The sequence below is a fragment of the Xenopus tropicalis genome, chromosome 5 (assembly GCF_000004195.4).
Source record: "Xenopus tropicalis strain Nigerian chromosome 5, UCB_Xtro_10.0, whole genome shotgun sequence".
NCBI classification, from domain to species: Eukaryota; Metazoa; Chordata; class Amphibia; order Anura; family Pipidae; genus Xenopus; species Xenopus tropicalis.
This window is the reverse complement of record NC_030681.2, coordinates 75,237,224-75,261,199: the sequence shown is the minus strand read 5'-3', so window position 1 is coordinate 75,261,199 and position 23,976 is coordinate 75,237,224. Positions and strand designations below refer to the sequence as shown.

The following is a 23,976-nucleotide window of genomic DNA, read 5'->3' as shown; positions in this document are numbered from 1 at the left end:
TGCTGATACTGATACTGTTTCATTTGACGCCTATTTAGCTGAAGTAAAATAGTTATGTCAGGGTGCCTTCATTTTCTGGTACATCATCACTGTACCAATCTGTCCACCCCTAAACAACATGCAGATGACAAGACAAGGCCAAAAGCATCCTCCTCACACCACTTATTATAGCCACTCTTTGTAATCAGGATATTCGCATCAGCAAAGTCTGCCCACACAAAAATGCCACAAAGATGCTGAAACCAGTATGCAATATAGGTTCAAATTATACTATATAAGCCTATTTTATACCCCCACATTCTACCTGTTTTGCCAAAACATGATCTCCTGTCATATTCAACAACCAGCTACACAGCAGAACCTCATTACCAAGGATTTATTTTTCATTCCCCTATAAATGCAACCTCTCTAAAAAAACACCATGACATATTAATCAACAGTCTGCAAGTTCCCCCAACGGCACTAAATATTTATTTTTAAAAGACATTTTTGGTATGGAGACCAGTTTATCCTTCCACTAGCCTGTATATCAGCCATCTCTGTGCATTCTGGTTTCTTACAGATATTCCACATCAATCCACCCAAGCCTATAGGTTCCCCACACCACATTCTGTTTAAAACAACCCTCCCCATGGCCTCAGATTCCCTACAGCCCATCCAATAATAATACATCAATCCACTCCATGCCTGTCCCCACCATCTATTCTGTTCCACATCAATTCCCCCCATGTCTGCATGCTCCCTACAATCTATTCTGCTCCATATCAATCCAATGTTATTGGATCTGGGCCTTAAAAACTAAACATCCAAGAGGTCTTAATGAAGAATGCATTATGTCATGCTTTTTATGACTTCATGATGGGAATATGTCTGTTAAGTATGTATATCCTTTTTTGCAGATATAAAATCTCATTCAAAGTCATTTGGTAACATGTCATGCCTTTAGACCCTGGGGATTGGTTGTCGTGTACAATGCTATACAAGGTTACTTGTGTGGTTGATATTAAGTAACAATAAGTTTAAAAGATTGTATAGTATCTTTTTGGAAAATGCTTCAAGTTATTGTAAATAGGTGATGTATATAAGAACGTATTTTCAAGATTTTTCTGTTTTTTTACAGAATTGATTGCTACCATGGATTTATTTTTTTCATGGACTTTGATTCATGGACTATTGCTTTTGTTTATTGAAAAATGTCATTATGAATCACACTTTTGCACAATTTAATGTCTTTTTTTTAAAGAAACAAGCCTTAAGGGGTTACTTATGCAAACTGCACAATTTTGTATGTTAATGAAGTGAGACTATTTAATCTTGTTGATTGCACTGGTTTGTATGCCTGACAAAGGGGTACACCCCCGAAACGTTGCTGTTTTTGCTTGAATAAACCCGCAGGGGCTCAGCCCCGCTTGCATTACACCTGTTGTACAGGTTGAATCTTTGCTGGACCATATCAGCCCTCCCCATACCCTCAGGTTCCCTGCAATCCACTCTGTTCCATATTAATCTACCCCAAGCATTCAGGTTCCCTACAGCCCATCCTATTCCACATAACACCAGGCTTTTAGGTTTCCTATAGTTCATTCTGTTCCACATCAATTCACTCCCTTCTTTCAGGTTCCCCACAGTCAATTCTGTTCCACCTCAACCCACCCCACACCTACATGTTCCCTACAGTCCATTCTGTTTCACGTTAACCGCTCCCATGCCTTTAGGTGCCCCACATCGCCATCTGCCTTCATTCGAATTCTTGCGTTGCAGCCCTGTCCCACCTTCCCCATCCCATACCCCTCAGCCTTCTACTGCTACAGCCCATCCCAGTGACCTCACCGGCCAGCCCTGCACAGGCCACAGTTTCCCCCAGCAACTGGTGATTTCCTTCCCATGATCCCATCTCACGGCGAGCCCTGCCTGCACCTCTCATTAGTTCCTACACGGCTCCTTCACAATAACCAACAGACTGGCCCAACCCCCACCATCGTGTCCCCAATTTTGGACACTGCGACATCCACCTTCCCCTTATCCTAGTACACGCAGAGGCACAGGCTGAACGCTATCATTATATATCAACTTTGTTTTAGAACAACCCCTTCCTATGGCTTAAACTCCCGGCGTTCGATGACATCACACGTGACGCTCTTGCGTCCGACCAGAAAGCGGAAATAGGCGTTGCTATAGCAACGAGACGCTAAGCACTTGTTAGTAGTGCTGCTTCATTAAGTGAGCGCGGTGTAATCAATCGCTAACTCTAGCACCTACCTCTCCCTGCTTCTACTGGATGAAACTGTGAGGACAACACCATGTCCCTGGCTGGGTCACTCGCATTAACAGCAAGGTAAGGCACATTGTGTGTGGGGAGGTGTTCTGATATTCTGCTTTACAATCACACTGATCAGTGTATATGTACTGTATAAATATACTAGCAGGTCACACGTAATATGAACTATATGTAATATGTTCTTGAAAAACTTATTTCTAATGGCCATATGCATTAACCATGTACTTTATCCTGAAATTACAAAAAAAGGAAAGCAAAATCCCTAAGGAATCCAAATGACTTTAGGGTTAAGGAGCTTCTTGTGCCTGCCCTTAATACCATTTAGCTCACAAAAGTAGGTGGCCTGAATCTGAATTACAAACGAAAGATTATTCTGCATTAAAATCTTTCATACCAGTTTTACAAGCCATCCTGTTATCCAGCATAAGTATGTTTCTGTGCAGGAGATATAGGGGAGTTTTATGTCACCTTTATAGTGATCCAGACAAGGGTCAGTTCCTTGTAGGATAACTGCCAAATTATTTATCCGTATTCTTTGAAGAGAACCAATGTGTATATTCTGCTGTATTTTTTATGTTTCAATAGTTTTTTTATTGAGAATTTTTCATTTTATAAACATATACAGAAAGGAAAGGATGGTTAGTTGTACATTTCCACTTATACTAGATTAACATCAATATTTCGTAATATTGCATTCACCGTATGTGTTCATTTACCATTTTGTGCGTATTCCGTGGAATCTTTCCTACACATCCGTTAACATATTTTTTAATAAATATAAAGTTCCTTGAAAAGAGACATTTTATACTGGATGCAATTGCAACAAGTTCTTTTATTTCAAACATTTAAAACCCTAAAGCAAAACAAAGGTTTAGGCTAGCAGTGATATTCCAGATTTCTTAGAGCCAATTCACTAGCCTGGAGGACTAAATAACTCAATTTTTTAACTGAGAGGATCTATAGGGTACTTCAATAAAGGGGCCATTTTTACAGATAGGATTCACCAACACCATATATTATTCATAATTGCCTACAAAATTAGGTTTTTTTTTGTCCATTTACCCAATATGTCTCCTTTAATGAAAAGCCTTTGATCTTTCTTGTCAGAAAATCACAGTATCAGGCTGAAAGTGTAATAAAGAACATAATTCGGGAAATTGCCCAAGAGTGTGCGGAGAAGGGTCATACAGTGTCTGAAACATTGGTGGCTTTTGTGGTATGTATGTCTCGTCATATTATAACTGTCTCAGAAAATGTTTTACCAGCTAAACTGTAAAGGAGAACTAAACCCTGCTCACATTTTCAGAACAATAGGTATCTCCGTATGGGATCACTAGCACACACTAATTGAAACTAATTGAATGATTCTTGCTAAAATATTGTAAGAAATAATGAGTTATGCTGTCCCAAACCACCATAATTCCAGCATTTTAGCTTCATTTGACTTTCCCATCACTTCCTGGTATTGCAATCTTTAATGAGGCTGTGTAGGAATATAACGTGCCTATTTTACCTGAAAGCTCAGTGTCGCCCTCACTTTGCAGCCTTGCACTTTCAACTTAATGCCAATGATGTTCTTCACTGAATGGATGAAAATGCACAGGACAAACAACTCTATTCACTGCCTCAACAACAAGGCAGTGAATGGAGTATGAGTATCCAGGCTCAGAACATAAGCTTTTACATAGATGCAAAGTGCTTTAGCAACTGCTGTATTGTGATGCATGCAGAGACTTAAATATGCAGTTTGTTGACACCTTTTTTGTTGCAGCACTTTGGAATATTGTCCAGTCTGGGATAAAATCCCTACTGTAATGAATTAACTACAAATCTATTTCAATATACATTATATCCAAAAACTTTTTAATAAAACACCCCTAAATGCAGTAATAGCAAACACATCTTTATAACCAACCAATGTAGCTCTGCTGCATATACATTTTGAGGGCAGAAAATGAATATTTTTTAAAAATCCACACAGCCTCTTTAACAATAAGTTAAGGCTAGTGACCGACTAGGCGTGAGAGAAAAAAAAACAAGGAGACTTTACAGCAAATTTTCTTTAAATCCTTCATTGCCATTAAATTCTTAATTGAGTTTCTTTTGTATATGTATTTACCCTATAAAATTTAGGTTAAAGCTGTTGTTCTTGATCCAAGAAATGGATTCAATGTAGACAGAACCTTGACCAAAAATGATGTGCAGAAGCTCATAAAGGTAAAGAAAACATGATATTAAGCATATGCATTAACCTACACTTCCAGGATATTATTTTTGTTAATATATTAATGTTTTCCGAGTTACAAAAATTGCAAATCTCCTGTACAAATAACTGGGGTAATAGTTTGGCCACTGCACTTACAGTTGATAGGATCTGGGCTGCGAATTTATAATCATAATCTTAAATCCTTTTCCACTTGCAAAGGACTGTGTAATGGTCATAGGGAGTCTCTTTTAACGAGGGTTCGTTATTATTACTTTAAAAGTATAAAACTATAGGCGTATATTATTTAAATTATCATCATTTTGCTATAATATTACTGTGTTGCAGGTTTGGTTGCTCTATAAAGACATATCAGGGTTAATTTATAAGTTAGGCACACTGTACACAAGTCATTATTTAGCACTGCTGGGGCCCCATTTTAAGTTTTTATGTTCAGTACATGCATAAGATAGTTGCTTTGTTTTATATTAACATTAATTCCGGCACTTTGAGGTAGATCTGTTATCTCATAATGTTCTTCTTAATTACACTCCACCAAAGGAAGTTTCCCACAGTGATTAATCAACAATGAAAGTATGACCAATAGCTGCCTGCAGAGCAATGCACTGATGTCCCTTTTAGCTTTTTGCTTAAGTATTAGCTGCTGGGTATTATTTATATCCTGGAACATTTGCTGCTTGTTATATTAAAAAAATGTAACTTGTTTAAATATTTATTTGAAGCTGTGCGTGGACAGACTGCTTGATCCAAGAAGCCCTTCTATTGAAACAATCAAGATGCAAGTATACTTTGATATGAACTATGCAAGCAGAGGTAATGAAGGCAAATTAAAAATTAATTAATTAGGGCAAATTTAAAAGTAAAAAAATAACTGGACACTGTATCATACACTGTAATTAGCATTCTCTGGCTGTATAAATCCATGGTGAAATATAATGTAAGTAAGTGCACCACACACCATAATGCTGCCAGAAAAAGTAATGTGGAAAATAAACATTCAACCCATCCACAGATATTGTGACTGAAAGGTGTGTACTAGGGATGTGCAGCTTGGCCAAAAATCTATAGGTCTGGCAGAATCTAGAAAACTACCTCAAGGTGCAGGTCATGGGTAAAATTTAATGCAGGGCCTTCCCCCTACTGCAGACATCGCCACCTAGTGATGTAACCTTATGTACACCACCGATCTATGACATCTTCAGAAGGGCAGAAGAAAAAGGGCAAGGTGGCCAAATGAGCAGATCTTTGCTCGAGCCCATATGCAGCTGATCTGATCGTTTGAATCATAATAGGCGCCAATGTAGGCTGTCAACACTCCAATGAAGTCTTCAACCCAATGGGATTTTTAAACCTGCCCAATTTTTGGCCAGATATCTACCAGTTAGGAGTTCGGAAAGAGCTCATACACAGGCAGATAAGCTGCCGAAATGGTCATTCATTTATTTTTTTTAAAAACTCTTTATGTGCTTGTATTGTTTTTTGTGCTTAGGTGAGTTTGTTGAAGAACATCATCGTGTCTTAGAATCACGGCTTGCTCCAGTATGCAGAGAAATCACAGATGCCCGGGCACGCACAGCAGAGGAACTAGAAAGCCTTTACCGCAAAATTGTAAGCTATGTGCTGCTTTGCTCAGGCCTTGGATCTCCTACTGACATTAAAGTTGTCAGGGAAGCCACAGGTTAGATCATTTTACTACTTATTTTTTAATTTTTTGGTAAAAGTTAAACGGGAACATGTTATTGATTTTAGAAGCAAATGAGTTGTAGTGTTAACAAACCAGGATAAGTTACTGAACTTTTTTTGCAGTCTGCCTTCACCATTTTATTACTGTGCATCTTCTAAATCATAGTTGTGCAGTTTCTTTAACTGTGAATGAATAGAAACAAAAACTACCACACTCCTGAAATAGTTTGGGATAATAATTCTGTTCACGTAAAATAATATGAAACTTATCTATAAAAACAAAACGTAGGATTGTGGAATGTCCCTACTTGGATCCAGTAATTTGTTGGGGGAGTGACCTTTGGACTTGCCCCTACCTTGTGTGTTACCTTGTGTGCTTTGTGTTCATTATCTGCTACTTGATAAAGAGGCGGGAGCCTCAAAACGTTGTAATGTAATTGTTCTGCATAATGCAGTAAAGATTTATTCTTTTTTCATTTAAATGAGTCTGGACCTTTTTGTTTCTTTCTATATATATATATATATATATATATATATATATCTGATGTCAGACCTATTGTCTATTGTTTTCAGGAACTTAAATCTAAAATCACATATTAAAATATTTTTCTAAAGCTTTTTCTGTAAATATTCTGTAAGCCATAGTTTGCATTTAAAGCGTTGTTCAGGTCCATGCTTATGGTACAGGTATGGGATCCCTTATCTGGAAACCCCTTATCCAGAAAGTTCCGAATTATGGAAAGGCCATATCCTATAGACTCCATTATAAGCAAATAATTCTAAATATAAAAAATGATTTCCCTTTTCTCTCTAATAAGAGAGATATAATTTCTAACTAAGATATAATGAATCCTTATTTAAGGCAAAACAAGCCCATTGGGTTTATTCAATATTTAAATGATTTTTAGCAGACTTAAGTTATGGAGATCCAAATTATGGAAAGATCCACTATCCAGAAAACCCCAGGTCTGGAGCATTCTGGATAACAGGTCCCATACCTGTAATAGGTGTATGATGCACCACATTGCTTTTTAGAATGTCATTTTATTATTAGACTCCCTTAAAACAATTTCCCCAGAAGCTTTTTCAATGTCCCCAGGAGACAAACCTATTAGAATTCATTTCTGCCATTTCTGTACCCAGAAACAAAAATGAAACATTGTTTTTTTTTTTTTTTTTAAATAATGACTGGTCAGTACTATGCTGATTTATTATTAAGCATGTAACTTTTGTTCACCAGCTGCTCTGCAGAGTGTGTTCCCCCACACAGAACTTGGTACATTTCTGGCTCTTGTTAAGAAAGACAAGGAACGACAGCTAAGAGAGCTTACAATGATCGTCAGTGGCATTCGTTTGTTCAACAAGGACTGTGGGAAAGGTGGAGAAGGCATTGATGACTGTATGTACTTTTAAATTAAAATTATGTGTGTATGTGTTGATGTCGATGAAGCAAATAAAATGTGTAATTAATTTAATTTGCTCAAAAGATAATTGAAATTCACCTTTTTAAAAAATGATTTTAAATCAATTCAGATCTTTAATTGTAGTGCCAGCTATCCTGAAGGAGGCTATCCCTGTCACCACCAAACACATTGATTGTGAACTTCAATCATCTCGGGAGGCGATCTATCGTTATACAGCTCTTATTGAAGTCATGGATGGAAATCCTGCGAAAAGCAACCTGCTTCATTTAGATCAGCTAAAAGAAGCTCTTTATAGCTTAAGGCAACACGAGGCTTTCTTGAATATTATTCTGGTAAGGGACATATTTAATATATGTATATATTGATATACAGGCTGGAGTGACGTCACGCACAGGATTTTCACAAAGGAGTCACAGGATCAAAAAAATGGAGTAAATCAGAGGTTTATTGTGACCAACGTTTCAGCTCCACACACACATATATATATATATATATATATATATATAATGTATCACAATGTATATCCATGATATATAGGTTCACTTTATTTCAAAAGTTTTCTTATTCTTTGCATTAAAAGATTGCCATGCTTTCTTTGAAGTAAATATGGAGTGCAAGAATTTTGTCTTCCCTGATATATACAGTGCAGCTTGCATTCGGCAGCATGGCATTTATAAGGGGCGGAGGTACATAGTCATCCTATCCCACTACCTGGCCACTAATTTGCACATCATTCAGGGTTCAAAGAAGCCCAGTCCTTACCGCCTGTCTTGTGATTTATACGATTTGCCCTATAATCTAAAGATGCCCACTGGGTTTTACAGCACAGCTGATCATGACACATTAAACAGTACTATATAATTGTTAATGTCATTGTTCTTTTTGTCCATGTTTATTTACCAGTCAGATGTTATCTCTTCTGCACAACAAGTGGAACTCACAGATAAACAATATGGAGCACAGATGGAGCAATTAAAAGCCACAGTTCAATCAAAGACAGCAATTCCCACAGTACAGGTCTATGTAAGTACTACAAAATGTATTTTCTTAACAATTGTTGATAATTTTGATTTAAAATTGTGTTTCTCTGCTTTGCTCTGATTAAACAAGAAAGTTATGTTTGAAGGTTAGTGTAGATTTTCTATTACTTACATTTTGGTGTTTAATTATTAATTACGGTTTCTGTTCTCTTTAAATTTTGATTATTTTTAAATACAAGTTGTCCAAGTTAATCAGCCAATTCATCCTGTCTATTTTGTAGCCATGATTAGTAGCTGGCTAACACTGTGGCTGATGGCCCACGGGGAGATTAGTCACCGTAGTTAATTCTTTGCTACCGCGGGCAATAAATCTTACCAAAATGCCTTCACAATAAAGTAAATTGCCGGTGGAGGCATATTGAAAAACAAAGCAATGCATATGCATATCCACCGGCGATTATAGAGAAATAACAGAGCATAATTTTGCTTTCACACTGGCTGTCTTAACAGTAATTGGCTAAGTTAGTTTAACTGCATATACTGAATTTGGATAAACCCTTTCCCCTTTGTTATGCTGTTTTGGCTTACAAATAAGCAGAAGTCCATTAGGTAGGGGGATTATCTGTGCACTGGACATCTAATTATCTGCTTTGGTTTTCAATTTCCTCTGTTTAAATCAAGAAATTACAAAAGACATTTCTTGTGATTAAAACAATAGGCACAAAGTATATTCAGCACAAGTCTTCTTCATTGAACAATTTTTCCCTGGTCATGATATTGCCAGAGCTGCATTCCTGATAGATAAAGCAGGCACTTGATTAAAATAAAACACTGAAGTCTCCAGCTGAAAGAGCACAAATTCTTTCTATGAGTGTTGTACAAATGTTTCTTTTTCAAATGAGGTTTGTGTTAGCAGGTTTTGTGTACTGCTAATTTAGCGTCTTTGTTTCTACCTCTTTCAGCCTCTATTTATTTCACTTTCTAAACTGTGGAATAACTTTCAAGATGAGATTGTTTTGCTAAGCGTCTTGAGCAATATGACTACAAATCTGCAGCCTTTCCTGTCACTGCATGATGAGCTGTTTCCCGCTCAGGTCATTGAGCCGCTCCTCAGTGAGACAGCTGTGAAAAGTGATGAGGAAAGGATTAAGGAAAGCACAGGTGATCTCTGAACTGCTAAAACCATACAGATAAATGTGAATTTTTGTGTATACCACTGATATAAAAAAAAAAGCAAGTAAGCCGTTTAGTAAATTACTATGTAAAAGCATCCTGTGCCCCAAAACAGGTACCTTCGCTTTTTTACTGGAATTACATTATTGAAACTGATAGCTTATTAAAAATAATCACATTTTCATTCATGAATTTTAATGTGATCCACGATCAAGTAAAATGTTCTTTTCAAGGCTTTTTTGTTACTTACAATATTAGTTTCAATTGGATACATATACATCTTTCCTTCTGTGAATTATTCATTTGGCAGCAGGCGTAGTACATGAACAAATTACTTACTTTTAGCACACGTATGCAGGCAACACCACACATAAATAAGCAAACATCTAGTCAGCACCATGCTGAAAGAAAAACATTAAGGAGTGAGTGCACTTCTACCATAGTCAGTGTTTCCACAGGCATAACACTTTTCAAACCTCTGGACAGCTCTCCACCACAGCTTTAAGAAATTTATGTGGTATATTATTGTGCAGAACACACAGTACAACGTTTCAGGCCTACACTGATCCTGCTGATGACACATGCTCAAAGCCACACTTTATTGCCTGCTTACCTATTCCCCCCTGTAGTCAGTTACAAAATATACACCCTATGACAAAAGTCCTATTAACAAGTATATAGTTGCACATATATTACAAAACATACATACAATTGTTCAAAAATAAAAAAGGGTTACCACTACCCACAATAAATGGTTTGCAGTAAATCTGCTGAAGCTTTTTTCCTACTTTTTGGATTTTTGCATATATACAATTGTATCACTAGTCATAGCAACATTAAAAGATAGTTTAAAAGGCCACTTTAAACAATATCTAAAAATTGATAACAGATTGTATTCCCAGTTTAAACTATGGGGTAGTACAATTTCCAGCTTCCTAATCCACTTTGCATCTCTTCAAAATAATTCCTTTGCCTTGCCCTGTGAATTTCTCCACAGTATCTGTAACTTGAAATTTAAGCTGGTTTCCACTATGGGTGAATACTTGAAAATCATACTGGGCATGGGAACGGTTGTGGACAGCCAAAAGGGATCTGTGATAAACTTGTTAGAACTATCTTCAAGGAGTATTTCTGCTCTTACCTGCATTTGTGTTTACTCCGGTTACCTGCCATACCAAAAGTGACAGGAAGATTTCAGGCTTCTGATGACATTTATTTTAGTATGTTGATGTCATAGGGACATTAAATGGCAAAGACTGATATGAATTATGCACAGTGTGTGAAAAGTCTTGTATAAAAATGTTTGTAGAGGTCTGGGATCAGTTATCCAGAAAAATGGTAGGCAGAAAGATTGTAGATTCTGGAAGGCGGTCTCCATATATCCTATGGACTTCATTTTAATCCAATAATACAAACTTTTAGGTACTTAATCCCAGCTAAAATATAATAAATCCTTAGGGGCAGATTTACGAAAGTCCGAATTTTGGATCATTAAAAGTACGATTGCAAAAAATTCGGATTAAATACGAAAACTTCTGATGTGCGTTAAAATCGTATTGTGGTCATACGAAAATATTGTGGTACGATCCGAAAGTTATGAAATTTTCGCATCCAATCGGCTTATACTCGAGTATATACGGTATTTGTAATCATACTAATTCGTACATTGATAAATGTGCTCCTTATTGTTGGCAAAACAACCCTACTGGGTTTATTTATTGTTTAAATGATTTTTAGCTGGCTTAAGGTATGGCGATCCAAGTAATCGAAAGACCACTTATCCGGAAACTCCTAGGTCCCAAGCATTCTGGATAACAGGTCCTATACCTGAACCATATAAATAAACAATAATGATATGAAATAATTGATTCAGAGCCTTCACATTGTCAAATATCATGTGTTTATTATTCTTGTAGGAACTCGTGTAAATCCCTCTGACTTTCCAACTCAAGAGTGGTTTTTCCCAGAATACACAGCCAATTTCGAAAGACTTCCATTTCAGTACCACGGATTTTGCGGTTTTACTGTAGCTACAAAAGATGGACTTCTCATTCCTGGTACTTTAATAATTTAATAGCATATATGTGCTAGTAAACAATTTTTTTATACACTGATACAGAACAATGCATTTTGTTTAGGAAACCCAGATATTGGAGTCTTAAAGCACAGGGAGCGATTTTATGTTTTCAATTCCAAACAAGCGGCTACCACTTTTGCTCAGGATCCAGATCATTACATTGATCTAATTGGAGAGAAAGCCAAGCAATGTGCTGAGCTCATCCAATTATTAGAGTTGCATCAGCAATTTGCCTCCATTACTCCTCATTCCCAGGTAATCAATGTCATGTTCTATTGGCTATTTATTTTCATAATTTCACAAACCTGTACATAGCTTCCTGTGCATCTAACAGATAAGATCAGTTGTGTATGTATGGAAATGTAAAAGTCTATTGAAATAATACTAAAACAATGGTTTGATTATTTTAAAGGGACACAGTACCTTATCTTTTTGCATCCCTTTGTTTATTGTATAAGAATTATAAATTATAATTTGTACATAATGTAATGTTATATTATAATTGATATATTTAACTCTTGTTTTACCTAGCCTGGGAGGTGTAAGTGGCTTAGCTTGCAGTTTCAGTCTTGCTTTAGTCTCCATTATTCTCTGCTGGCTTTTCATGGCCTGACTTCCTCCATCTGAAGATCTCCTGTATTTTTTATAGTTTTTAAATTATTTCCCTTCCTCTTCTGCCCTTTTCCAGCTTTCAAATGGGGGGGGGGGGGGTCACTGACCTCAGCAGCCAAAAAACTATTGCTCTGTAATGCCACTAATTTAGTGTTACCTTTTATTATATTTCAAGTGAGGCCTCCAGTCATATTTTTGTCTCCCTTTCAAAACCATGCCTAGTTTCCAGGTTAAAAGGTGACCAACCCTTTAAGATACTTAAAAGTAAAACTAGTGCCTTGGAAAGTAGTTCAGGAGGTAAAGAGAGAGAGGGTAATTATAGAAGCCATACAGTGATTTAAATGGCAGGCTAGAACGTTGTATGGACCAAATTAATGGAGCCTGACAGTTCTCTTTATAGGTGCTATGTTCACTAGAAGAATTTAGAGAAAAGTGAATGGTGCTATTCTACAAATTGCTGAAAGTTAAGGTTGCCTTTTTAAATGCCTAGATTTACTTTTGTGTTTCAGTGGTTATAGTGGTAGTGTTATTGTGTCCATTGTGATAATATATATTTTTCTTTAGGCTCAAGCTGATGAAAAACTTTTCATAAAACCAGTCACAAAATGCAATAGCAGCACGCAGACCGATACTCACTTAGTGGAAACAAACATTGTTAAATCCTATGAATGGAACGAATGGGAGCTGAGAAGGAAAGCCATCAAACTGGTGTGTAATTTATATTATCAGAATTAATGTGCAATTATGTTTATAGTACACACAAGTTGCACTGACAGTTATTTTCAAACTTAAGGTTAACAAACAAATGTTCAAAAGCACTTTTGTTTATTTTTAAAAGCCGCCTCCAGTGAATATTCATTATATCTTAGTTGGGATCAACTTCAGTGTACTATTTTATTATTACAGAGGAAAAGGAAATACTTTTTAAAATGTAAATTATTTGAATGTAGGCTATGGGATACACACCCTTCCCATCAGAGCTTTTTGGATAACTGGTTTCCAGATAACTGATCCCATAACCGTATTATCATTTATTTAAATTGCACCTGTATATTTTACACAGATTGTTCACATCAGTCTCTGCCCTGGTGGAGTTTTCAATTTACATCCTTCTTTATTATAGCAGAATTGCAAATGCAGCGTGGAAGGGCACTTTATTCCCAATAGATTAGCCACAATAGTGTAAGCTAGAAAGCTATATTTATTCTGTGTTTGTTTAAGATAGCAGCTGCCATTTTAGCTTGGTCTCAGTAAATTCTGACTGCTGGTAGCTCAGATTACAGCACAGTTGGGAGGGGGAGAAAGGAGCAAACTGAGCAGACTCGTGCCGTGCCCTGTTTTTTTCTGAGAGAAGAAAATCTAATACCAAAGAACATGGTAAACACAAAGAAAGAAAATAAATCCTGTTTTGGCTGTATTTACAAAGACCTTTTTGATAAAGCTTATTTAGTTTTAACCTTTCATTCTCCTTTAATTATACCTTCTGGCATGCTTAGTTTCCTAAAGTTGAAGATTAAACCAACATCAGGGCCAGGGAAGATGCTATACACATTACATTGCAATAAATTGTATAAATGTATTACATGGGCCCAGCCATGTGAGTGTCACAAGGGCAGATTTTAATAATTGCTTGTACTTTAAATACTAACCCATCACCATGTATGGGCAGCATCTAATTAGAGCAAACTTCTAAATGGAACTAGCCACATCAGAATTGTTATGTAGATGTTTTAAAAAAAAAACATTTAAATGCACATTTTTAATTTAAGAACCATTTACTGGGTTATGCTAAGCATAGGTTTGCCTTTTAATTAAAAATCAGTACTTGGCTATGTAATAGAAATATGTTTCAGCAAGCTCTTTTTAAAGTTCATATTTAATTAAATAACATAAAAAAAAGTGAAGTAAAAAAGAATTTCTACACACACAACTGATAAACCAATTAATGAGTTCAATAAAGCAATTACTTGTTGCCTGAAAACTGCAAAGAAAGACAAAAAACAGCACATATGTGTGACGGCACCTCTGTTTGAAGCCAAGTTCATGCATCCAACTTGTGAAATTTAACGGAACATTTATTTTACAGCAGTTACCCATTTTGTGTTTATTCACAGCGTTCCATTTGCACATCTCTTGCAAAGAGCAGGGAAAGAGAGGAAAGATGCCAATATTTTTTTTATGTACATTAAGGATTTAGGTGGTGGCAGCAGAAATCATAGGTCTGCAAAAAGACAAAAAAACGAGCTCTGTTGTCATTATTGTTTAAGAAGATATTAAATCAATCATTTATTCCATTCCATAGCATGATAATCTAAATGCCAATGCTATCTTCAGCACACATTACTAAAGGGATAGGGGATATAGACAACAAAGAAATGAATTTCTAGCAGAAGATTTTGTTGTGTGCTCAGTTCTAAACATGAGGCATGGTGATATAATCAGGTTTTCTTCATGGCTACAGTTAGCTTCTCTACTGCATGGTTATGGTCAGGCCTGGACTGGCAAATTTCAGAGTAGCTGCTATAAGATGGCACAGACAGTCATTATTTATTGGGCTGATAGGGGGAAGTTTAGGTCCCTGTATACTGAAATGGCAGGGCCTATTTTGAATCCCAGTCCAGGCCCGATTATAGTTCTAGAAAATACAGGTTGCACAGATAACAGGTCAGATATGTAACCTGAACCTATTCTGCTTTTTCATCTTAAATGGCTGCCAAACATACTTTATTAAATTGTTGCTAGACTACAAATGGAAATATATTTTTCACAATCATATATAAGTCAATGGCAGATGTCCCTTCCCCAGAGGATCCTTCTTTGCTGCAAATCTTTAGAGATTTTTGAAGCTGTTTTTTTGTAGAGGTTTTGGTGCAACAAATCAAAAAATTCTGCAACTTTTTCCCCGCGCTGACTTTTTCAGTTCAGACTTTTTTTTTGAAAATGTTAGACATTAATGGAAATTAGTTTATTTGAATTTTTAAAAAGAAGAAAATGAGAAATGTTAGAGGTAAATCTGCCCCTTGTCGTATTCAATGTACACGATGTTGTATTCATGCTCAAATTGTCGTGTTGATGTGTACTCCTCTTCCCAAATGATTCTCCACTAGGGACATATGATTCTTACAAAACACACAAATATAGCTGACAATCTGGCATCCAATCGTAAAAGACTCACCAAAGTAGAAAGGATGGTACAGGTGCTATAGCCCCAGACCCTCAGCTCAAGGGAGTGGACAAGCTGTTAGCACAGGAACAAGAAAAGGCATAAAAGGCACACTGGAGATCCAAAGACTGGCCAACCAAAGTTAAAAAAACAAAAAAAAATTTATCAAACACTCATCTCATAAAGCCTGACGTGTTTTGTGTAATCTGACACTTAATCCTAGGCTAAAATGTACATATAAAAGCATCAGTATTGAAAAGGCTGAACACTAACAGGAAAAACTTTTGTTTTGTTTCTTCCCCCTTTTCTCCATTCCCTTATTTCCTATTGGTGTTCAGCCTTTTAAATACTGATGCTTTTGTAACACTATGAATATTTGTGCCAGGAGACATGGGATGCATTCCTTGTTCTGTATAAACATTCTAAGAACCAAGCAAATAGAATGGCCTTTAACCATGAAGTCATTGGAATACTTGTGACAGGAGACAACAGATGGATTCCTTGTTCTGTGTAAAAATTCTAAGACCCATGCAAATAGAATGACCTTTGTTCTTGATGTCTATAATCATCCTAAAATTCCAGTTGTTCTGTGCCTGTGGCCTGTTATAAAAATGTGTTCCTTAATAATTACTAATGTATAAGTGTTTATAGCATAAATCTAGTGTAGGGTTTCTTGTAAGCAAAAGAGAGCCTGAGGAAAAAGCAACTGAAATATTAAGTCTAAATACCCAACACAATTGTCAAAACCATAATTGGCACAATTTTCTTGCTTGCAGTTAATGGGGGTAACAAAGAAGTTTAGCAAATTGGAATAGCTCGAACATGTTGGCTGAGAAAAAATGTGTGAAAAGGGATTCAAGGAAGATTATGAGAAGTAACATCACATCAAAATCACTGTTTAGGCCTAGTGGTTTTCTAGTATGAAGAAAAAAAGATCTCTCTTTTTTTCCCGTGTTTTGTTTTCTATAAGAATTGATGGCTTTTACTTAGCCTTTGTACTTCTACTTCTATTTTGTTCTGTTGTTTTTGTTTATAATTGGTTGTTAATTGCTTATATTTTGCTCACTTGTACATGTCACTGCACTGATATATCTTGTAATATGCTTGGAGTGTATACACTAAAAGGTAAGCCCACCTTGATTTCATTGTCTGAATAGTTCTGATTGGTGTTTGTGTGGTATGTTCCTGTTGGCCCTACCCCTTTAAAAGGAAGTGTACAGGAGTGTGTTCATCAGTCTATGACTAAGTGCCCCATCAGGCAGGAAACACATTAGGCTACCTTTGATGAAACTTAAAAGAAAAAAAAATAGATGCTACTTTTTGTCCTAATAAAAAGATTTAATTTTTTACAATTACTTTCTGTTCGCTCATTAAGATGCTTACAATATTATTTTTCTACATAACCAATTATTACATACCCTTTGACTGGGGAGAGATGTGTGATTTCCTCTTCCCATATTCAGGCATTTGTCCTTCCTTATTAAATTTTAAATTATTATACTTTGCTGTTTGAGCTACACACACCATAATCTTAATTTGTTTCCAGTTAAATTACCAGTCCTCTACGAAATTCTCCTCATGGAAAAGAAAAACACCTTGACAGCTTCTTAAGCCTCCTCTGCTGGTGTGTATACACATGCAGATGACATATTAAAAAAAAAAAAGGCCTTCATACTAATAATTCTTATGCTTTCATTAGCAGGCCTGAAATTCAATACAGAACTCATAGTTCAGGGCTACAGTACTATGACAATATTTCTGTTATCTAAGGAAAGTGCCTCCTAATTAGCACAGCTATAATAGTGAGTATGTGGTAAGGGTGGTTTTTGTATTGCTGCTACCCCTACTTTGTACTTTTTCAATTACTTTTTAAGTTGTATAAAGCAACAGTCTATCTTGTCTGATCCCAGGGATCCCTAACTTACTTGTGAGCTTAGATGTACAAAGTGTTGGGGAGCCACACACGCTTGAAAAAACATCAATGAGGATGCAAAATAAGGGCTGTGATTGGCTATTTGGTAGCCCTGCGTGGACAGCTAGCCTGCAGGAGGCTCTGCTTGGAGTAAAACTGTGTCTCTGAGCTTCCAAAACTTGCTTCCAAGCCAGAGATTTAAAAATAAATGGGCACCTACTTTAAGGCCACTGAGAGCAACATCAAAGGTGGTAGTGAGCAACATGTTGTTCACAAGCCACTGGTTGGGGCAGTGTCATAACCATTTACTCTTGCCAAAGCTTACAGTGCCTGATGCACACTGAAATTCCTTTTCATAGCCTTTGTAGGACTCTGGGCAGCATGGGGCATTGCTGATTTAATGGTAGCACTTGCTTGCCATGTGATAGCTTTTATATGTGTGTTTTATTTAGCATGGTTGGGCTGCAATTTATCCTCCCTGACCCTGATAAAACCTGCTTGGTCCAGTACAGGTATAGGATCCCTTATCCGGAAACCCATTATCCAGAAAGTTCTGACAAATAACCTACATATTTTTAGCTTATTCCAATATTTGCCACCTGGAGACCTGGCAAGGAGCTTAGAATAAAAAAAACATATGCACCAGTGAGTTGGAATAAATGATCACATTGCTTGCATTTGAGTATTAATTGTATAAAAAATGCAAATGTACAGAGGTTTAATTTAAAATAACTTAAAAGTTGCAAACTCTGTGTTTTATTTAACAAGCCAAGCTTCCATTGCCCACACAGTTTAAGTTAAACATAATTTTCCCCTAACAACCAGCTAGTTTTGACAAGAAATCAAGTCAATGCAGTACCTTGGGGCAGATGTCTCTTAAGGCTTTTTACATGCCCATTAGTGTTCAGTATTACCAGACATTATGTTAGGTATCTTACGGTAATATGTTCAAACTAAATAAGTTCAAAGTAAATGTGTGTTAGAAATAAACTGTAGCTCCACCATTAATATAATGCTCTAGGCATAATAAAATGAGCAGATATAAGCAAACTTTAAATACTGAATTCTTATTGAGAGGGATTATTTTAGGATTAAGGATATGGTGACCCCCAGAATTATATGGCACAGTACCAGCATTAAATGTTACTGTGACTGATAGTATTAAATTGTAAACTGAACAGCATGAAATGACAAAGTCATCCTCAACAGTAAATAGAACTGTGACTCCCAGGAATAACAGTGAGTCCAAGTATTAAATGATACAGTGACCCTTAGCATTAAAGGGCAAATTGACCAAGAGCATTATATGGTCCAGTAACTTTCAACGTTAACTAGTACAGTGCCTTCCAACTCATCTTACTCCATGACACCCACATTCACTTTGAGATTCTTGCACACAGGTTCTAGACCCCACACTTTTTTACCCATAAGCCACATTCAAATGTCAAAAGAGTTGAGGAGCAAGGTGGTGCCAAATAAGGGCTTTAATTGGCTATTTGGTAGGCCCTATGTGGACTGGCAGTCTACCGGAGGTTCTGTTTGGCAGCACAAGTGGTTTTATTCAACTACAACTTACCTCCAAGCCAAGAATTTTAAAATAAGCACCTGTTTTTTGGTCACTGGGCGCAGTATCAAAGAGGTTTGTGAGCAACATGTTGCTCGAAAGCCACTGGTTAGGGATCACTGTTCTAGACAGACAGGCTCTCCCTCTTAATTTGATTTGGCACACTTCTTGTGTGCCAAAGCTGCAAGGTGATGGATATCACAGGAGTGAGCTGTGCCGTATTTGGAGAGGTACAAGGTAGGTCAAGTCATAGCGCAGATAATGCTGGGAAAGTGATGCATGTTCAGCCCCTAGGATTGTGGAAGAGACCATCAATTTTAATTATATGCAACCACACTGCATAGGCCTATCATTGCACAAGGGCTTGTATATAGCCAGAATATTCCTTTGAATCAGGCCATATTGACACCTCTACCAGCTGTTTTCTGTGCTGCTATGTGAAGCATTAATCTACCCTGAGTACTGGTAGGTCAAGCAACATGTGGATAGAGAACTCCTAAATTATTAGAGTGAGGGATGATGTAGTCATTCACACATTCTGGCTTCTGAGGAATTAAATATGTTATATAAAGTTTATTAAAATGTTAAAAGCTAATTACTACATTCTAGTTTTGTATTTTGCTTTTATCCTGAGCACTCCTTTACAACACAATATGGATACACACCCACAACATACTCCACCTATAAATAAACTTCCCACTTCAACCAATTATAACACACCTCCATACAATACTAAACTTTATACTCTCCCGGGCAATTGCTGAGTTCTTCAAGGCACCCCTCCAGTCTTGTAAGGCAACAGCCCCAGCACCCTTTTGCTCCCCTTACTATGTTTCCTAGCTACATACTACCTTATTTTATGTAATGGTTCCCTAACCAGCTTTAGTAATTTTATTTCAGCCCTGCCGGTGGTGCTTCATGAATATTTAGTACTGTTATAATGTGCAGCCACTTAACCTGAACCCAGAGCCTTGTGCTTTGGGATTCCCTGGCCATATCTATGTGCTACAGAAGCAGACTGCATACACCATTCTTTCTCAAACAGAAAACCCACCAATGCTGTCCATGCTTCATCTCTGGAAACTGTGTCCAGCTACACTGCATTATCCAGCAGCTACAGCTCACACCAGTCCCTCTCCTTTAGCCTGTAACATGTATCTGTTTCCTAGTGCTTGCTCCTGATTCCTGGGTTCCAATCTTATCCCCTTGCTCATGTTTGTAATCCTGGGCCATTGGCCCCTTTGCTACTGCTTCCTGGTTTTTACACCATTCCTTGCAAATGTTTAGGTTGTGGTTGATTTTGCACTTTTTATCTCATGGGCTGATTAAGATTTATTAATGAAATCTTTGCCATGGGATTATTGGCACCTTAAATTGGTCCTGGTGTTTTGTTCCCCCATTGTAAGTTTCCTCTGATAAAACATATTAGTTCCTGGTATTGTTGGCTGGTGCATGCACACTGTTATATAACCTTAAAAAAACTAAATGCATTATTACTACATTTCTTTCATTCTTTCCTTTGTGTTTGTTGTTTGCAGACAAACTTACGGCAGAAGGTTACGCACTCAGTGCAGACACACAACAGTCACATGAGAAGAGAGAACTTCACCCAGGTGTATCTTCCAAAACAAGTCGCTACGCAGACTAAAAAAGATAATTCAAGCAATGTGCCGAGACCACAAATCTTTCTTGCGGGGCTCCGTGGTGGAGGGGTGTCAAAACCTACAAAGATGATTAAAGTCAACTTAACAAGATCTGTTGATGAATCTTAAATTACAGAATACTGTGAAAAGATGAGATAATAAAAGTCTTTTTATTTTACATTTTAAGTTCTTTTTGTTTGTCTAATATTATCATGTCTGCCCAACGCTTAGTTTCTGGAGATCCTCTAAGGCAGTGAAACCACACCCATGTTATCACATGACCATACCCATATTAATGGTTGTAGTACAGCAAAAACCTGCCATACTCTGCCTGCCCTTACCTTGCCTGTGTGCCATACTCTGCCTGCCCTACCCTGCCTGTGTGTGCCATACTCTGCCTTCCCTACCCTGCCTGTGTGTGCCATACTCTGCCTTCCCTACCCTGCCTGTGTGCCATACTTGGCTGGTTTGTGCCATACTTGGCCTGCGTGTGCCATACTCTGCCTGCCCTACCCTGCCTGTGTGTGCCATACTCTGCCTTCCCTACCCTGCCTGCGTGTGCCATACTTTCACTGTGTTTGCCATACTTGGCTGGTTTTGCAATACTTGGCCTGTGTGTGCCATACTCTGCCTGCCCTACCCTGCCTGTGTGTGCCATACTCTGCCTTCCCTACCCTGCTTGCGTGTGCCATACTTTCACTGTTTGCCATTCTTGGCTGGTTTGTGCCATACTTGGCCTGTGTGTGCCATACTCTGCCTGTGTGTGCCATACTCTGCCTTCCCTACCCTGCCTGTGTGTGCCATACTCTGCTTGCCCTGTGCCTGTGTGTATGGCACACACAGGCAGCCTACAGTGACACAATGCTGGCACTGCTCCTACTGTCTGCACAATAACTATATATTAAAAAACTTTTTAATTGCAGTACCACCTCAGTATATGTTCTTTTTGTAGTGTGCAGGGATTATTTGTGGGTTACTACTGCTCCTGAGGTGTGAACAGGGGAACAATGTGGATGATTACAGCCTGAGCCTGAGGTGTGAACACTGCTGGGGGTGAACAATGCAGAGATTAAAAGGTGTGAACAACACAGGGGATTACATATTTGAACAATACAGCCTGATTACAGCCTGAATCTGAGGTGAGAACCATGCAGGGGGGGGCAGTTAATCACAGTACTGATATCATTTAAAGCTTACACAAGAGTAAGCCATCAAAGCAGCCAGGCAGGTGGGGGGCCACACAGAGGGGGGTCGCGGGCTGCATGCGGCCCACGGGCCGCCAGTTGGACAGCACTGACTTAGACTGTAAGCTCTACGGGGCAGGGACCTCCTTCCTACTGTGTCTCATACCACATGGCACTTAGGGCCGCCAGTTGGACAGCACTGCTCTAAGGCTAATGTCACAGGTGTGCATTCTGGAGAATCTTCATCCTTTTGCTTCCCAGATTTCGTATTGGCTTCAGTGCGTGCCATTTGGAAGTGTGTGTAGGTGCGGTTCTCAAAAAATTTGCTGGTGAGTGGTCGCACTCCATGTCTATTGAAATCTGTGGATGCTGCGGGCAGTGGTCATGGATGTTTCTTCATTAGGCATGTAAACATTACTCCAGGTTTTGCACTTAATAAATACCAGACATCTCCCCCTATGTGTGACATTAGTCCAACTGTGAGTGCTGCGCCAGGAGTTAGGTTTCATAAAAAAAAATGATTGCAATGTAAACAAGAACAAGAAAGTTGTATAAAAAGATTATTAGGCTTTGGTTCTCCATTAAGGAAAATGCTAACATAACTGGCTAAGTAGAACAAGGAACTTAAAATTATGTAAAGGTCATTTTGCATGCGTTAAGACGCATATCGCATGCGCAAAAAAACACACTGCGTTATTTACCTGGCATTGCGTTAAATAGCGAATAGAAATAATACTAATGCATGATTCACAAACAGGAAGGGGGAGAAAGATTTCAGTGATGTCTGGGAATCTGGGAATTTAGATATGCAGTAAGTACTTAAAAAGAATGCCTTTAGACTTACTTTTAATTTATATTAACCTTTCATTGTCCTTTAAAGAAAATTGTGGTTTGTGAGCTTTTGGCAACACAACATGGACTTTGCAGTGGGATTTTTTCAAGTATGTGTTGGCCCTAGAGTGATGCAGCCTCCATTTTTTTCAGGGAAATGGTAATTTTCAGAACAGTAGTTTTCTGAAAGTAATGGTTATGTGCATAGAATCGTGCGCTTATATAGCACGCGGCGAAATATATCGCACGCGCCGGAAAATAGCGCAATAAAAACGCTCATCGCGAGTTAAATAATGCAAAGAACATCGCTTCTTAATTATGACAAGTGTCCTTTTAGTGAATCGAGCGTTAAGTCGCTAAAAATAGCGCTTGTTTTATCGACCTTTAGTGAATCAGCCCCTATGTGAGATGACCTTTCCATAATTCGTATTTTTCTGTATAAAGGGTTCCCGATAACAGATCCCATACCTGCACTAAACTGTTCCTTGAAATGTTTACACTTTTAAGTCAGGCAACTCCTTGAATTTTTTATACAAATACCTTGTGTTTCAGTGATCTTGTAACATTGCTAAATATTGTATTTTCTATTTTTTGTGTGTCCAGTAGTTGGCGCTTTCACATCCTATTCCCCCCAGACCTGACATCTTTGGGTCTGATGGCCCATGTTTGCCAAGACTCCCAGACCTGCAGAGCTCTGTCACTAATGAAAGAAGCTGGAGAGAGCAAGCCCATGTGAGATATTTTAAGTGCATGACTTTTTGAGGGGAAAGGTGGCCAAATGCTTAGAAACATCTAACTTCTAAAATTATCCACAAGGGAAAAATGACAAACTAGATTTTATTCTACATGTAAGGATTGGTTTTTTTTTTAATCACATTTATGTTCAACAGCAAAGTCATAAAAAAAACATTAACACTGGCCCAAATCCATGCTCATTCGAAAGTATCATATACAGGTCGGATTTCAAACAACTGCATATCTAAAATGGACACTGCATTATTAAACAGACTGAGCAAAGTTGTCCTTTAACACAAACAGTGCAGATGGCAATTAAATCTATGTGAACAGATGCTTTTATTTTGCAAATGCCCTCACATTAATGGCTATACTCTGTATGCTTATCCAATAAGCTGGCACAAGAATAAATATTTTATGTTATATATTCAACAATCCATTATCCTAATTTGCTTGAAGCAAGAATTTCCCCAGTGCATAGGAAAAACAGCAG

At 37.7% G+C, this 23,976-nt stretch overlaps 1 protein-coding gene across 1 annotated transcript; it reads left to right on the top strand.

Moving 5' to 3' along the window:
• Nucleotides 1–1,521: 1,521 nt before the first annotated feature.
• cfap206 (cilia and flagella associated protein 206) lies at nucleotides 1,522–20,919 on the top strand. Its single transcript, XM_002938297.5, has 13 exons — nucleotides 1,522–2,335; nucleotides 3,386–3,494; nucleotides 4,412–4,495; nucleotides 5,225–5,315; nucleotides 5,992–6,180; nucleotides 7,426–7,584; nucleotides 7,733–7,941; nucleotides 8,513–8,632; nucleotides 9,552–9,750; nucleotides 11,679–11,819; nucleotides 11,901–12,094; nucleotides 13,016–13,159; nucleotides 20,629–20,919. Exons 1-13 carry the CDS (start codon nucleotides 2,301–2,303, stop codon nucleotides 20,860–20,862), a joined length of 1,908 nt encoding a protein of 635 aa, XP_002938343.1. The 5' UTR covers nucleotides 1,522–2,300; the 3' UTR covers nucleotides 20,863–20,919.
• Nucleotides 20,920–23,976: the final 3,057 nt, after the last annotated feature.

Coding starts and splice junctions, on each gene's coding strand:
- cfap206 (XM_002938297.5), top strand. CDS start 2,301: ATGTCCCTGGCTGGGTCACTCGCATTAACAGCAAG. Junction 7,585..7,732: donor TGGAGAAGGCATTGATGACT/GTATGTACTTTT, acceptor CTTTAATTGTAG/TGCCAGCTATCCTGAAGGAG. Junction 7,942..8,512: donor CTTTCTTGAATATTATTCTG/GTAAGGGACATA, acceptor TTTATTTACCAG/TCAGATGTTATCTCTTCTGC.